Consider the following 15,343-nt stretch of genomic DNA (forward strand, 5'->3'; position numbering starts at 1 on the left):
TGTAACACAGATGCATTTTTTATATACAGAGATCACGCACATACCCGTATCCTGAAGATTCTCACGTATTCTTACAAAATGTAGTATATATTCTCCCAAATGATTTTGTGTTTTTCGAATTCTCTCGGGTAATTTTTCATATTTTTGTTATAGGATCCCGAAAGTTAGACTGACTGTGACTTGACATATACTTGGATTTGGGTGAACCTCTCCCCCACTGACATCCCACCAAAGCTTTCTGCTGGTCCCTGACCAGGGAACTGCCACCCTCTAGATATTATCTCAGTCCAGACACTTTAGGCAGCTCTGCAAGGGGGTGGAGAAACCATAATGAAAGTACATTATTTATTGATGATAAAGAGGGAGAAACTTTCAACAAAATTCAGTGTGATGAATTTAATTGTTACTTTTCATTTGCCTGTAAATCATGTAAATTTGGTCTTTTGATTTTTAACCATACAGGTTTTAGGGCTAATTTATGATGTATTGGATAAGGGTCTGTATATCACACTGGTATTGGTAACTGCACAGAACTGCAGATCCCATGAGATCTAATTACATATCAGGGTTGAATTTATCTTAAGGCTGTAAACAAAGTAGCGATTACCTAGGTCATAGATTTAAGTTAGCTATAACAGTGTTCCTTTGGAAAATTTGTTCCTACCTTTACTATTTTAAATTAAGATTTAATATTTTCCCCAGGTACATCCTAGAACATTTGATTGTGGGATTTGTGCTGATTTCTGCAAAACTGCATTCATAGTTGAACCTAATGTATGACATTTGTACATTATTTTTTTAAGTCTTGCTTTGATTTCTTCATTAAATTCCTTCTATATTCAGACTCCCCATTCTCTGTGTTCAGATTTCTGAGGGTGGGATGGGGTGAGATTTTTTCCTGTAATTTTTCAGTTTGAGAATAGAACCTGTTTGCTATTGTCAGTACCAAGTACCAAAATAAACATAAACTTCTAATATATTGATTTTTTTTAATTTAATGATAGATAGAAACAAAAGATGTTGTCAGTTAACTTAGATTTTCAATTTTTAAGTGTCAAATTGAATCACACACACACGTGTATATATATATATATATATATATATATATATATATATATATATATATATATATAATGCTTAATAAATTTTTTAAAGATTTTTGTAGAATGCCATGGTACAAATTATAAATTCTTCTTTGACCTCAGATTTGTATAGAAATATTGCTTTTGTGTATAAATAAATGACACCAATGCTTTCTCGCATTAATTTCAAAAAACAGAAGACCATATTTTCTTATGTTATTGATGAAATTGAGGAGCAGTTGGATTTCCAAAATATATATGATACATTCAGTGGTTCATTCAACATATCCAATTTGTGATTTTACATTTCATTAAGAACGTAATTTGCAAACCAACAGAGAATAGGTTATAGTTCATGAGGTAGGTAGGGAATTTCCAGTTTCCTTATATATTGTTCTCGGATTAGGTGAAAAACTAATACATGTCCTTATGGTCTCCTTTAATTACTGGTCATCTGGTAGGAACACCATTTCCAACCTGCCAACCCCAATGAAATTTCTTCCATAAAAGTCAGGCATTAAGTCAGGAGTGCACAACATACAGCATGTGGCCTGCCAACACATTTTATATGGCCCACAGTCTTTGTCCTTACCTAATGCATGTGTAGGTGTGCTTTTATTATAGACACTACATTTTCAAAGTGTGGCCTGCTTAGTTCCAATTTGGTTGATTCTGGTCCATGTAAACAATTGCATTGTGCACCACAGTATTAAATGGTTAACCTGCACTGAGCAGGGTGTTTTATAATTAAATAGTAGTTAAAATAGTAAGTAAAGTGTATCAGCTATGCAAATGAAGAGTTTGTTTCTCAAAAAAGGCATTGTTTAGGTACATTCATGCCATCTGAATTGACATGTAAGCATGCCCTATGTTGCTTATATTCACCATAGTAGTGTCAATCTGTCAATATAACTATAAATCAGCTAATTTCTCCATTTGACAATTTTTAAGAAAGCCACAGAGCTACTTAGAAATTTGTTGTTGGGGTATATACTAGAGGCAAATCACCATTTTTTATGGGAGGATGTATAACTGACTGTACTAAATGTATTCGTCAAAAAGTAGATCAGTATGGAATTCATTTTACCTGAGTTTATTTTATCAATCTGACTGCATTATAATAGCTGGGGATAACAAGATCAGATACTGCTCATTTCTGTTTGAAAAGTGGGTTGTGATTATCGTAAGTAGAAAAAAAATAAAGCATTATGAAAGTATGAAAAGTCTACATAAATTCATTTAACCAATCTGCATCATTGTCTGAGAAAAATGAAGACAGCACAACATATATAGCAGATCTTTATTCAACATCAATCAATTTGTACATATTTCAAATCAAACAAACTTAATACCACTGCCATAATTAGTCAGAAATCAGTAGTGCTGACTGATATTTTTGAAATGCATCAAAGAGAGTGATTGTTGTCTCACTGAATAAAATGTCATCATACCTTTGTGCCATTAACATTCATTGAACCTCCAGATATAACTGTCAAAACAATTATTGAAGGAGGAACTCAGATTTTGCTTTCATGAGTAGTATTTATCTCTGTGAATGCAAATACAGTGGGGATATTCTGTCAGATATGTTTTCTATCAATGAGACTTATATCATCTATCCTTAAACTATTTAACACAAAGTTTAGTACCTCCACACGTCATCCCTAAGAAAGGCATTTTGTCCCATTCCTCCAGCATGACATAGCCAGTAATGTGTTAACAGTGCATTTAAAACCTATAAAAATAAACAAAAGCATCCAGATAGAGACACTTTGGGATGGCAATTGTTATATGCATGAAGAAGAAAAAATGGTGACTTCATTCTTAATAATAATTCCCACCCCCCACCCCATTTATGCCTCTGAAGGAGCCACTCAGGTATCAAATAAGTCTATTGCCCCTGGATTGAATTACTTTAAAATATCAAATATAGGCATGTAAATATAAAAAATTCTTTACATTCAGGACGTCCAAAAAATCTTGAGGCTCTGACTGAAGAGGATGATGAAGGGGAAGAAGCTGAGGAGGAACAGAAAAAAGAAGTACTATTTGACTTTTAATTTTTATTTGATTGATAAATATATGCTGCATGATAATCTCCCAACATCCACACACATACCAACAACATTTTAAAAAGTTTTTACATCTATTTAATTATGATATCTTTGATGCATACTTAACCCACCCCTACTTATTTAAGAAATTTATCATGCTGGTCCCCTTGGTCTTATAATGGGAGTAATACTATATATCATTTATCATGCTGGTCCCCATGGTCTTATAATGGGAGTAATACTGTACATCATATATCATGCTGGTCCCCATGGTCTTATAATGGGAGTAACACTGTACATAATTGGTCATGCTGGTCCCCTTGGTCTTATAATGGGAGTAATACTGTACATAATTTGTCATGCTGGTCCCCTTGGTCTTATAATGGGAGTAATACTGTACATAATTTGTCATGCTGGTCCCCTTGGTCTTATAATGGGAGTAATACTGTACATAATTTGTCATGCTGGTCCCCTTGGTCTTATAATGGGAGTAATACTGTACATAATTTGTCATGCTGGTCCCCTTGGTCTTATAATGGGAGTAATACTGTACATCATATATCATGCTGGTCCCCTTGGTCTTATAATGGGAGTAATACTGTACATAATTTGTCATGCTGGTCCCCTTGGTCTTATAATGGGAGTAATACTGTACATAATTTATCATGCTGGTCTCCCTTGGTCTTATAACGGGAGTAATACTGTACATAATTTGAAAGTTATGTCTTGCTTTTAAAAAGATCATTAACATCAATACTTAATATGTTAAATTACTAAAACATTAATTACAATTACTCACTTTTTGCCTAATTATTCAATTACAATGCCCTTTAAAAATATAATACATTTATTTGTCCTGCATTTTGATAACATTTCTCTAAGAAATGAAAACTATAGCTCAGTTTGTGAATTACTTTTTTCAGAATAATACCTACATGCATACCACTGGAAGTGTTTTACATTTTAAATACAAAACACATAAGCAAACGTCCAGTTCAGCGTGCTTGTTGCTTCAACATGCCGCTCAAATGCTGCTTCTTTTTAATGATAAATTTAAAATCCCAGTTTAGGCTCTATGTATGTTTTCAATGAAAATTTAATGCTACAGGTAAGCACAAAGGCTAAGGTAGAGGGTATTTTTTTTAACTGTAATTAATTAAACTTTAATTACATTTATCAGAATAAATTTTTAATTACCAATTAATACTGATTACAAATGCCCCAGGTCAGCATTTCACCAAACAGAACATTGGTCTAAGTATTATTAGTAATAGCAGTTTAAAAGAATTTCAGCAGTTTATTCCACTGTAAATTTCTCTTGTCCTCATTTCCTATTGATAAGACATATTGACAAGATAAATCAACATACAGAAAGTGTGCAAGAAAAATAGTATATAGACAACCTCCAGAAGAAGAATGGAATAAAGCTTGTTGATATATTAGTATTTTTCTGTAATACATTGTACTTGGTTTGCAGATAGCTGCTATAAATAACATTCAATTTTTCTAATATTTTTGACAAGATTTTGCAATTTATAGTTGTAGTTATGTATGACTTAGTAAATTAAAATATGAAAGCTATTCAGAGGGTAAAATCAGTCTTTGCATATACCAGTTTTCTACCATGCATTGGGGATACCAGACTTAGGGGATTCCAGTCTTGTTTTTGAGGATTTAAGGAATGTTGGTTGTACCATTGCAAATTCAATTTTACCAATGCATCATTTGCAATTATAAAAAAATTGATTATACAGCAGCAGACAGAGGATACGAGTGATGAGAGTAGTTCGGAGTCCGATGACGAGCCAGATGCTGGGATTAAGAAAGGAGAACCCAATAAGTTTGACATCTTGTGTGATGGTGTGGTGAATTCTATTGCCCTTGTTCATACAGCCCTAGAAGAGGTAATATGTTTGATAAATTATTCACATCCTTTATTGTTATAACACTGTGTCTTATGAACTGTATATACTGACTTATAAACTGAACTAACTGGCAGACTGTACAGACTCAAATCTGCCATTGCATAATGTGCTAGCTGATCTGGGTCTGTGCCATTTGTTAGGTGTTATCTGTAGAACCAACAATATCATCCCCATTTCTACTGGTATATTATGTGGTGGCAGATCAAGGGCTATGTATTTGCACTTTCACCGAACTTATAGGCAAGTATGTTTGGTAATTGAATGTAATACTGTGATATAGCACATAGTAATGTCAAAATACAGCAATTTTATATAATCCAAAGTCTTTGCAATTATGTGATAAAATACAATCTCATGCTCATAATAATTAGTGAAGCTTTTGCATTGACCATGTTGGCTGTACATCTCCAACAGATAACTGAAATGACCAATTACTATTTGACATGTTGATGCATTTATTCTGATATTTATTTTTTCCATATTGTTCAGTGATTATTCAGATACTCTCCAGTAAAAGAAGAGAGCATGTTTCATAATCTCTAACTTATAAATATTTTGTATCTAATTCAATACTTAGGATTGCTCCAGGCTCTTTACTGTGTTAAATGTGTCCCTTACACCATGTGATTCCCCTAGGCTCTTTACTGTTTCAGTGTTACACCTGGCCCTCACACCATGTGATTGCCCTAGGCTATTTACTATTTCAGTGTTACACCTGGCCCTCATACCATGTGATTGCTCCAGGTTCTTTACTGTTCTAGTGTTACATCATGCCCTCACACAATGTAATATATCTTCATGAGATAATGTGTTTCCTCATCAGGACCTCACACCATGTGATTGCCCTAGGCTCTTTAATATTTCATTGTGACAGCTGGCCATCACACTACGCAATGCCCCAGGCTTTTTACTCTTACACCATGTAAAATATATCTGTGTGGTAATGTATTAGCTCATGAAAGATTTTTTAAGCAACATATTTGTAGCCTTGACCATAATGATGAAAGAGAAAAGAATACAAACAACAAATTAAGTTTTATTTAGAATCTGGTTATGTTATGAGGAGCTAGCTATTTAAATGGGATGTATTCTCCAGATCTTAATTAAGAATTATTTATTTTCAAGGTCTTAATCTGCCTTTGATAAAAATAATGTGTTGCATCAAATATTTTAGATGAAAACTTAGTACACTGTAGTTTTTGAAAGGATTTTAAAAGATATAGTTTTAGGAAAGAAACAAAAATCATGAAAGTGTATGACTAAACCTGAATCAGCAGGAAATATAGAATGGAAAATGACACATTTTCCATGACATATAATAATGGAATATATCAATATTTTCTGATTTATTGCAGTTAATAACATTGTTTCAGTGTAATATTTAATGAATTTTGTCAGTGTCCAGTGAATATGATGCTTATTTACACTAAATATTATCAGGTTATTGCCAGGAGAAATTTGTAAACCCTGCTTATTAGATATATAATTTATAAAGTCCATGAAATAATACAGATCACTTCTTTTTTCAAGCATCTATTGGTTTAAAATAATAATAATAATAATAATAATAATAATAATAATAATAATAATAATACAGTGTAATGCTGCTATAGCATGTTGGTTGTGGGTACATAAAACCTGACCATATTATAGACCAAACCATGTTATAACCACCCAAGTCATTTAGCTGAAGAAAATGATGCATGTACCCAAAAAAGATTGTGGGAGATAGGGTGGAGGGGAATAAAACTGGATGCAAAAGTACATGCTTTTGATTAAATGAAGACAAAACTAGTCTGAAATACATTTGTATATTGACAAGTTACATTTGTGTAGTACATGCATGTGAAAAATCCATGAATTTGAGTGTAGATCACATGTTATAAAATTCATATATCAGTCACATCCCATTAGAAAACACAAATAACACATATGTAAAAAAATGATTGTCCTCATCTGATCTATGTCCCATTGTCAACAAATAGTGTCACTAAACAATTTACAGTGATATTGTTGCCAGTAGCACATGGCTATACACTACATGGACATGTACTTAAACTGGCCTAGACTTTGGTCAGCTGGAAACACCTATTATCTTGTTGAGGCTACCCAGTGGATTAGGCCATTCATAGGGAAATGAAAATATGTGAAGAAATTAAAAAGTATCTTAACAGCCAGATATCTAATATTTCAATAGATTGGAAATTTAATTTGCATTTATGCAACCATTGGTAGCAGTCATTAGCATAAACATTTTTCCTACGAAGGGGAAACTTTCACAGCACAATAAATGTCTTCCTTTCACTTTGGAAAATGGAACAATCCATCAGATTCAGTTGCATTTCTTTAAGCTTGATGCTGAATTCCTTTATTGAAAGGTGCTTTATTTTTATTGACGATTTTAGTTGGCTTTCTTTGATGAAAGGTGCACGTGTTATTGAAGTCATAGCTAGAATAACTTTGGAGGACCAAACATATGCCCATTTGTTATTCTGGTGGCAACAACAAATAATTGTAGAACATTGATTGAGACTGAGTTTATTTTTCATTTGTTTTGTATGTATACAGAATGATCGGTGCTTTAAAGGTCATCAATTTTCTTTTAAGTTTCTGCAAAACTATATTTTCTGGGTACATTTAAAAAATATAGCCACCATTTGGTCATTTGTAGTCATTCCTGTTCTTGCCTTCAAGGTTGGTCAATTTTAGCTAGTCTGGTAGCATGACTTTTTGGGTGTTTTTACAGTATACAATACTCAGACCTGTCAGCATAAGTGAATTATGATATAACAATGCACTGTTAAAATGGTTTGTCAATATGAGTAAAGGATTTGCTTATGTAACAAAAGATAGAGTCCAGTGCATTTTATATCCAAGTTTGGCGCGTTTGAATTTCTCCATTCCAAACCCAAGATTGCATGCACAAGTTTAAAAAGCCAACGATGTTGTTGCAAAAAAAGAAATTGCCAGATGGTACATTTTGTTGCCAAAAAGGAAAACAAAATCCCTGAATAAACGTTTTGAACCTTATTTTTCATACTTTTAAGAAGAAAAGAATATTTTTTCATGTACGAGAATTGCGTATAACATTTCAGGAGCCATGTCAAGACTGTGTTATATCCAGATTTGTGTTATAATGGAGCTGTTATAGCGGCTTCACACTGTAATAATATATAATATTAAAATTGAATAATAAAGTTCAAATCTAAGGCACACACATGTAAAGCCCTCAATTGATGTGACTGATGGATGCAAATATTCAAATAACAAACAAGATAATTGAAAATATGCATCCAACACAAGCAACAGTGTTTGCTTTAGTGTGTTACTGAACAGTAACACAGCAAAGTACATCATATTGAGGCATTGTGGAGTAAAGTGCCTTACCTAGGGACAAACCATGGTAGCTGACCTGAGCTAATCTGATGGTATGATTTTTTTAACCTGCAACTTCCGGTAGCACATCTGTCATGCTAACCATCAAATCACCATGAAACCTGCACCTTTTGGTAGCATGTCTGGTCTGGCATGCTAACCACTAAGTCACCATGATACCTGCACCTTTTGGTAGCATGTCTGGCCTGGCATGCTAACCACTAAGTCACCATGATACCTGCACCTTTTGGTAACATGTCAGGCATGCTAACCACTAAGTCACCATGATACCTGTACCTTTTGGTAGCATGTCAGGCATGCTAACCACTAAGTCACCATGATACCTGCACCTTTTGGTAGCATGTCTGGCCTGGCATGCTAACCACTAAGTCACCATGATACCTGTACCTTTTGGTAGCATGTCAGGCATGCTAACCACTAAGTCACCATGATACCTGCACAAGCAATAAACAAAACAAAATCTTCTAAATGAACCTGATCAAAATTACCATGAGACAGAGTCAGACAGTATCATTCTGGCCACGAGATACAGATAATATAATAATAGTAGCAAAAATGAAATTGTATGCCCATTCTTTGTCAGTTACAAAGAATATAATGTCCATACCAATTGATAGATCATCAAGATCCAGGAGTGTGCTGCCATCTGTCAGTCAATCATTGCATATTTAAGAAACAAAATGATGAATTGAAATTAGATTTTCTATTTCAGTGGATAATTACGTTTTTAATGTTGCTGGTTGTAATAATTTAATAGTACAAATGTGTGAGTTCAATATTAAAAGAAAAACAGAAAAATAAACAAAAGTTGGCTTTATCACATTGGTTGCACTAATTTGACCTGGTAATACTACACAGGAGGGACTCAATCAACTATTCTTTGTGATAATTTTGCTCTGTTGTGTCACACAGGCCATTACTGCTGTTGGCATGTGCTTCCATAAACGGCATCTGATGTTGAAGACAAATGACTCTTTTTCTCTTTGTGTAAGGGAGATTAAATAGGTCCATGTTAGAATACATTTTAGATTATCTCTAACGAATCTTTTTTTTGCTGTTAAATCCAGTACATAGCTTCATTATTAAATTTCAGTTACTGGAGATGAAAGATGAACTCCTCAGGCACAGTCTTCCTCCCACAATGTTGATAAAGCTTGCCACAATCTCAGGAAAACTGTTTAGAAGGTGAGACAATGCAATCATCTCATAATGCATATACTTGCTTGTAGGTCAGATCCATCTACAGACTGCATACAACCCAGATCTGCTGTTACATAATGTGCTAACAGAGCTGGGTCTATGTAATTTATTAGGAGTAATCAGTATAACGCACAAAATAAGCCCTGATCTGTTGATGCTTCTTGCAAAAGCAGATTGGGTTCTACCATTATATTGTTTACAGTTGGACCTGATTGATAATCAAGTATATATATGGTAATTACTTCATTATGTGGAATTTTTCATATATTCTATTTTTTTGTTCACCATAAATCCATAAAATATTCTTGTTAAATTTTTGTTCTTTAATTTTGTTTGTACAGAAATGTTTTTTATAGTAAATATGGACATTTTTATACTTAAGATTGAGTTGAAATTTTAATTTTTTTTCTCAATATTTGTCACCTTAATTACATTATTGATAATAAAATGTGATAAAACAAATAACAGATTAAACAGTAGATTTTTTTATATTCATATTTTTTTAATTTGCTTTCAATGGGAAAAAAGAAATGATTAATTTTTGTGACATAAATAAATCCTGAATTGATAGTACATGTATATGTAAGTATAATATGGAATGCACTCTCACATAAAATGAGTGCACATATAGAGGTATTATAATATTCATGGAATCAGTTTTAAAAGGCATGGGAATAATAAACATGTAAAGATTTATTTGACTCATTCAGTGGAAAAGAGCTCTAAGAATACAGTTAATAGTACTATTTTCATTGTTAAAAAAAAATCCTGTGACCTAGCAGTATTTGAAAGTAGAAGGGAGCAGTATCTTAGCTTCCACATGTTGTTAATACTTTGAAAGAAAGAATTTTACAAAGCCATGCATCAAGATATTCCATCATAGTTTGCTTATAAATGACCAGAAATTAACTTTGCAGCGTAAGTGACCTGAATAATCCCGTGAATGAGATGGTGCGGCTGGTACGAGTATACTCAACACCGTGGGAGGAAAAAAGTGCTGCTTTGAAAAAGTTACATGAAGAGTACGAGGCCAAACAGAGACAACTTAACATCGCAATTAAGAGACTACAGTTGGTGGATGCCCATGTAAGATCATATTGTTATGTAATCTCACTCTGCTAGCAATGGATAGGCACATTCATTTTTGCCTTGCCTAAGAACACACCAGAGTAGACTGCCTGCCTGGGATGATCTGATGGTAGGATTTGAACCTGCACCCTTTTGAATGGCAATTTTGGCATGCTAACCAGTGAGCCACTTGAGCTACTGCCTCCACTAGTAACCTTTAATGACATGCAAAAGGGTTCTTCAGATATATTTTACATCTTCAAGCAATCGTTGGTTGGGTGGGTGGGAGTAGACACTTAAATGTGTTGTTCTTAGTATTAATTTTGCATGTAATTTACACAAATAAGTCAATTGTAAATAGGTAATGCATGACATTTGTAAAGTACTTCATGGTATAATTTTGCTTTTATTATCTTTTTTAATTTTCATTTTGATACAGATATTTCTAAAATATAATTTCAGACTCTTAAATGGTAAGTTAAACAAATTTTACAATTTTGTTGCTTTTGTTTATTATGCCTTTCTACTGGAAGCATTCATTTTAAATCTGATTTGTTCCTGCATTCACCTAAACAGAGGGTACTTTCAGATTTTTTGCTTGTTTTCCTGTCCCAACCTTGTTACAACAGTATTTCTTACATGACAGGACCAGATGCCAGTATAATGAAATGTCTTTACAAAAATAGTGGGCTTCTTATGAGACAAAGATTTCCTTTAAAATATTTGCCAAAATATGTAAAAAAAATTGGGAAATATTTATTTATTTATAATTATTATAATTATTTATAACAATGTATTATTTATAATTATCAAAAACGACCTTCTCGTCAGAAGGAAAAACAGCAGGTAGATAAAGTTTGCTGTAATATCCAATGGCACAATTCATGGTTTGGTTTGGACTCAAGCTTAGAACGTTTCTGAATTTTACTTGAGTACTCTGCTGGACAGAGGCATCTGAACAGAATCAAAATTTTCCATTTAAACTAGGCACATTATATATATCCTACATAATTTTGAAGAATCTATATATATCCTTCAGCTTTTCCTTCTGGCAAACATCTTAAATTCCCAAACCATCTATGTTTACAACAGTGGATATATATATATATATATATATATATATATATATATATATATATATATATATATATATATATATATATAACAGGTCTTGATGAAAACAATGTTATTTCATTTGTTATAATTTTCATTTGTTGCAGTCTAAAAGAATTGCTAAAGAGAAGAGAGTCATGAACTGGGAGAAATTGTTTGCCAAAATGATGAGTAACAAAGGCCATGGCAGGAGATGGAAATTCCTTATAGAGACCATCAAGCAGAAAGCAAAACTAGGGTATGTTTTACATTCTCCATCAGTACTTAAACATTTCTCTGTATGAGGCAGGCTTTGGTAATAACTTTTGGGGTTTTTTTTGTTTCTGCAAATAATTATGTATTTTCCGATTAACATTTAAAGTAAGTCACTTAAAGAATGAAACATGCCTTTCTTTTCACATGGTTTTCCAACTTGTACATATCAAGGAAATTTAACTTAAAGATTAAAACATGGCGGTAGAAGGGAGGTAGGGATTGAATATCCAGGTTTTTGTAGAATGAATACAAACAAAAATACATTTCTGAAATACCTCTTGATTTTGTGCATTTTAGATGCACCACATTTGGGGCAGGGCATTGAGATTCAGGAGAATAATTTTTTGAAAATCATTAAGTACTAAAATCCTTATGAACAGAGTGCATGTCAAGTGTGAAATATTTCATTAATGCTACACATGTTATTAACAGTAGGTGCCTGAAAATGAAATGTTGGTACAATGACTTTACATTTCTGTTGATTAGAATTCGATCCCCAATTAGTTTTGTGGTTTTCTCCACCATCTCCAGCTCAGAGAAAATGCCCTGTTGACATCTGCCAGAGCTGGTCAGGTCAATTTCACCTTTCTTTGCTATGCAGTGGAAGGTCAAGCCAAGGCATGGGCCAGGTCAATTTCACCTTTCTTTGCTATGCAGTGGAAGGTCAAACCAAGGCATGGGCCAGGTCAATTTCATCTTTCTTTGCTATGCAGTAGAAGGTCAAACCAAGGCATGGGCCAGGTCAATTTCACCTTTCTTTGCTATGCAGTAGAAGGTCAAACCAAGGCATGGGCCAGGTCAATTTCACCTTTCACTGTTATGCAGTGGAAAGTCAAACCAAGGCATGGGCCAGGTCAATTTCACCCTTCTTTGCTATGTAGTGGAAGGTCACACCAAGGCATGGGCCAGGTCAATTTCACCATTCTTTGCTATGAAGTGGAAAGTCAAACCAAGGCATGGGCCAGGTCAATTTCACCTTTCTTTGGCTTGGACCAGGTCAATTTCACCTTTCTTTGCTATGCAGTAGAAGGTCAAACCAAGGCTTGGGCCAAAAGAAAATGCTAAATGAAAATGAAGCACTGATGCATTAACTAATGCAAGATAAATTTAATAATGGAAACAAAACATGCCAGTTCACATCATCAAGGTAAATACAAAGAAACTTTATATCAGTGAGGAAAAACATTGCAAGGTAACTTTAGCTGTGTATTAGCCGTTCAACACTTGTGATGTCATAAACATTATGACATCATAATATTGATGATGTAAGCAATATAATCTGCTTGATGGAAGCATTATGTAAGGGTATGAAGTTCTCAAACTACTTATATGCTATCTATGAGGTCCACGCATAGATATATTTAGGTGCGGTGAATAGAAATACTCAATCATTTCACTTGTATTCATACAGTAAAGTTAAATATATTTTAGAAAGTGTCAAGGAGGGGAAATGTAATAAATATTTTATTCTGAGTAAGGGAAAGAACTTATTTGATATGGCTTGTGAATATGTCTTGGTTTTGATGGCCTCAATGTATCCCTTTGCCATATCGAACTCCTTCCTTCCACCAACTCAGAACAAAACACATATGCAATTTTTTTACATATATTTGCCACTTCTTTAAAGGCCAAAAGGCATTAAATGTTCTCTGTTTGAGTTGTTATGACTTATGGGCAGTCCGTTTCAAATAAAGTCTAAATTTAAATTGACAGTTTGGAGCATGTTCAGGAATACACACGAGCATTGGATGAGAGCACAGATGATGAAGAGGAAGATGAGATGCCCACAATCCAACTGAAGTCCCAGTCAGGTGCCAGTCCTGATGATTCCAGTGAAAAACAGTCCTTATCAGTAAGCTTGCATTATGATTAACAAGAGTCCAACCTCAAGAATGGCCTCCAGAAATTTACAAATTTTATTAAAAAAATCAACTTGTCCAGGGTATGTTCACTGGAGAATGGAACTTGCCCATGGGAAATTTGAGCTTGCCCAAGCATAGTATCCCTGCATGAGTAAGAAAATAAGATATAAAAAATGTGGGATATTTTAAGGAAATTGCATTATATTTATTTAAGAGAGAGAGAGAGAGACAGAGAGAGATAGAGAGAATGTGAGATGCTTAGGTAAACAACTGTGAACTGAAAACTTAAACAACCAGTAACAGTACTCTTGCCAAGGATACTCATCAATCCACGATGACTGGAACTTTCTTGCATGTCTTGTATCATCATACTGTTTATATTTCTTCAAGCTAGATTCATTAGAGCTAGAAATTTCATCAAATTTCCTTGCTTCTGCATAGATAAGAAAACAAACTAATCTAATCTAATATATATTCATAACTGAAGGATTTGTGAACTCTTATTTTATCGATTTTTACTTAACAATTATCACTAGTCACTTTGAGATCAGCAACATGCATCAAAATATATGACAAGCCAACATTTGAGATTGTAAACATTTATTTTTTTATCCATTTAATTGTTTGCCATGCTGTAAGTATACATCTTTGTCCTGTAATTACCACATAAACAACAAATCATAAACACTGCTTGTTGGTGCTACCCTGTATTTTAATGAATTTTTAATTCTTAACTTTATCTTTTAATTTATTTACATCTTACAGAATTTTAACAATATTTACTTTTTACCTTTCAGTTTACAGAATTTCATGTTACTTTTATTTGGAAAGGTTTATCTTCCTAAAGTTTTTTTTTCTCCCTTATTTTTAACATTGAGAACTTTACTGTGATACAGCACCATCTACCTTTTTTTTTGCTGATATGCTGTTAATACATAATTAAGATATATTTTTGCCAAACTGTTAAACTTCACTGCAGACAAGGAATGTAAGTGATCATTATTACTATATTTTATCAATATTCTTCCGTTCAGTTTTGAGTTTAAATAATTCTTACTTAACCAAAGTTTTCTTGACATTGCAAAATTATTCATTCTCATGCACAAAAACATAATTTATATTTATGAATACTGCTTCATTCAGTCAAAAGAGGGAAGAAAACAAGTGAGTTTTCTTGTATTTATATATATTAACATACCTGTAGATTATTTTATTATTTTATTATGTCTATTAACATTCCCATAGTTTACTGTATTCTTTACCTCTCGTTCATTTTATTCTCTACCTAGCTACATAATATGAATCAGAAAATTGAAAATAGAAAATTAATTCTTGGAATATATTTTTAATTGAATACAGTGTTGTATCTTTTCCAGTTTTTATAGAAA

At 33.2% G+C, this 15,343-nt stretch overlaps 1 protein-coding gene across 3 annotated transcripts in view; it reads left to right on the plus strand.

The window, feature by feature from the left end:
- The window catches only part of LOC149786870 (uncharacterized), a 65,151-nt gene that overhangs the window by 279 nt on the left and 49,529 nt on the right, over nt 1–15,343 (plus strand). Inside the window, exons 2-8 of one of the 3 annotated variants that reach the window (XM_089977376.1) lie at nt 3,048–3,124; nt 4,891–5,040; nt 9,551–9,642; nt 10,575–10,743; nt 11,946–12,076; nt 13,807–13,945; nt 15,099–15,119. In XM_089977376.1, the coding sequence (XP_089833502.1) occupies nt 3,048–3,124; nt 4,891–5,040; nt 9,551–9,642; nt 10,575–10,743; nt 11,946–12,076; nt 13,807–13,945; nt 15,099–15,119 (779 nt within the window). The remainder of the gene's footprint in view (nt 1–3,047; nt 3,125–4,890; nt 5,041–9,550; nt 9,643–10,574; nt 10,744–11,945; nt 12,077–13,806; nt 13,946–15,098; nt 15,120–15,343) is intronic. The other 2 variants (XM_089977377.1, XM_089977378.1) reach the window with 2 other exon arrangements.

The sequence above is a fragment of the Sinohyriopsis cumingii genome, chromosome 12 (genome assembly GCF_028554795.1).
Source record: "Sinohyriopsis cumingii isolate HCF-2022 chromosome 12, ASM2855479v2, whole genome shotgun sequence".
Lineage (NCBI taxonomy): Eukaryota > Metazoa > Mollusca > Bivalvia > Unionida > Unionidae > Sinohyriopsis > Sinohyriopsis cumingii.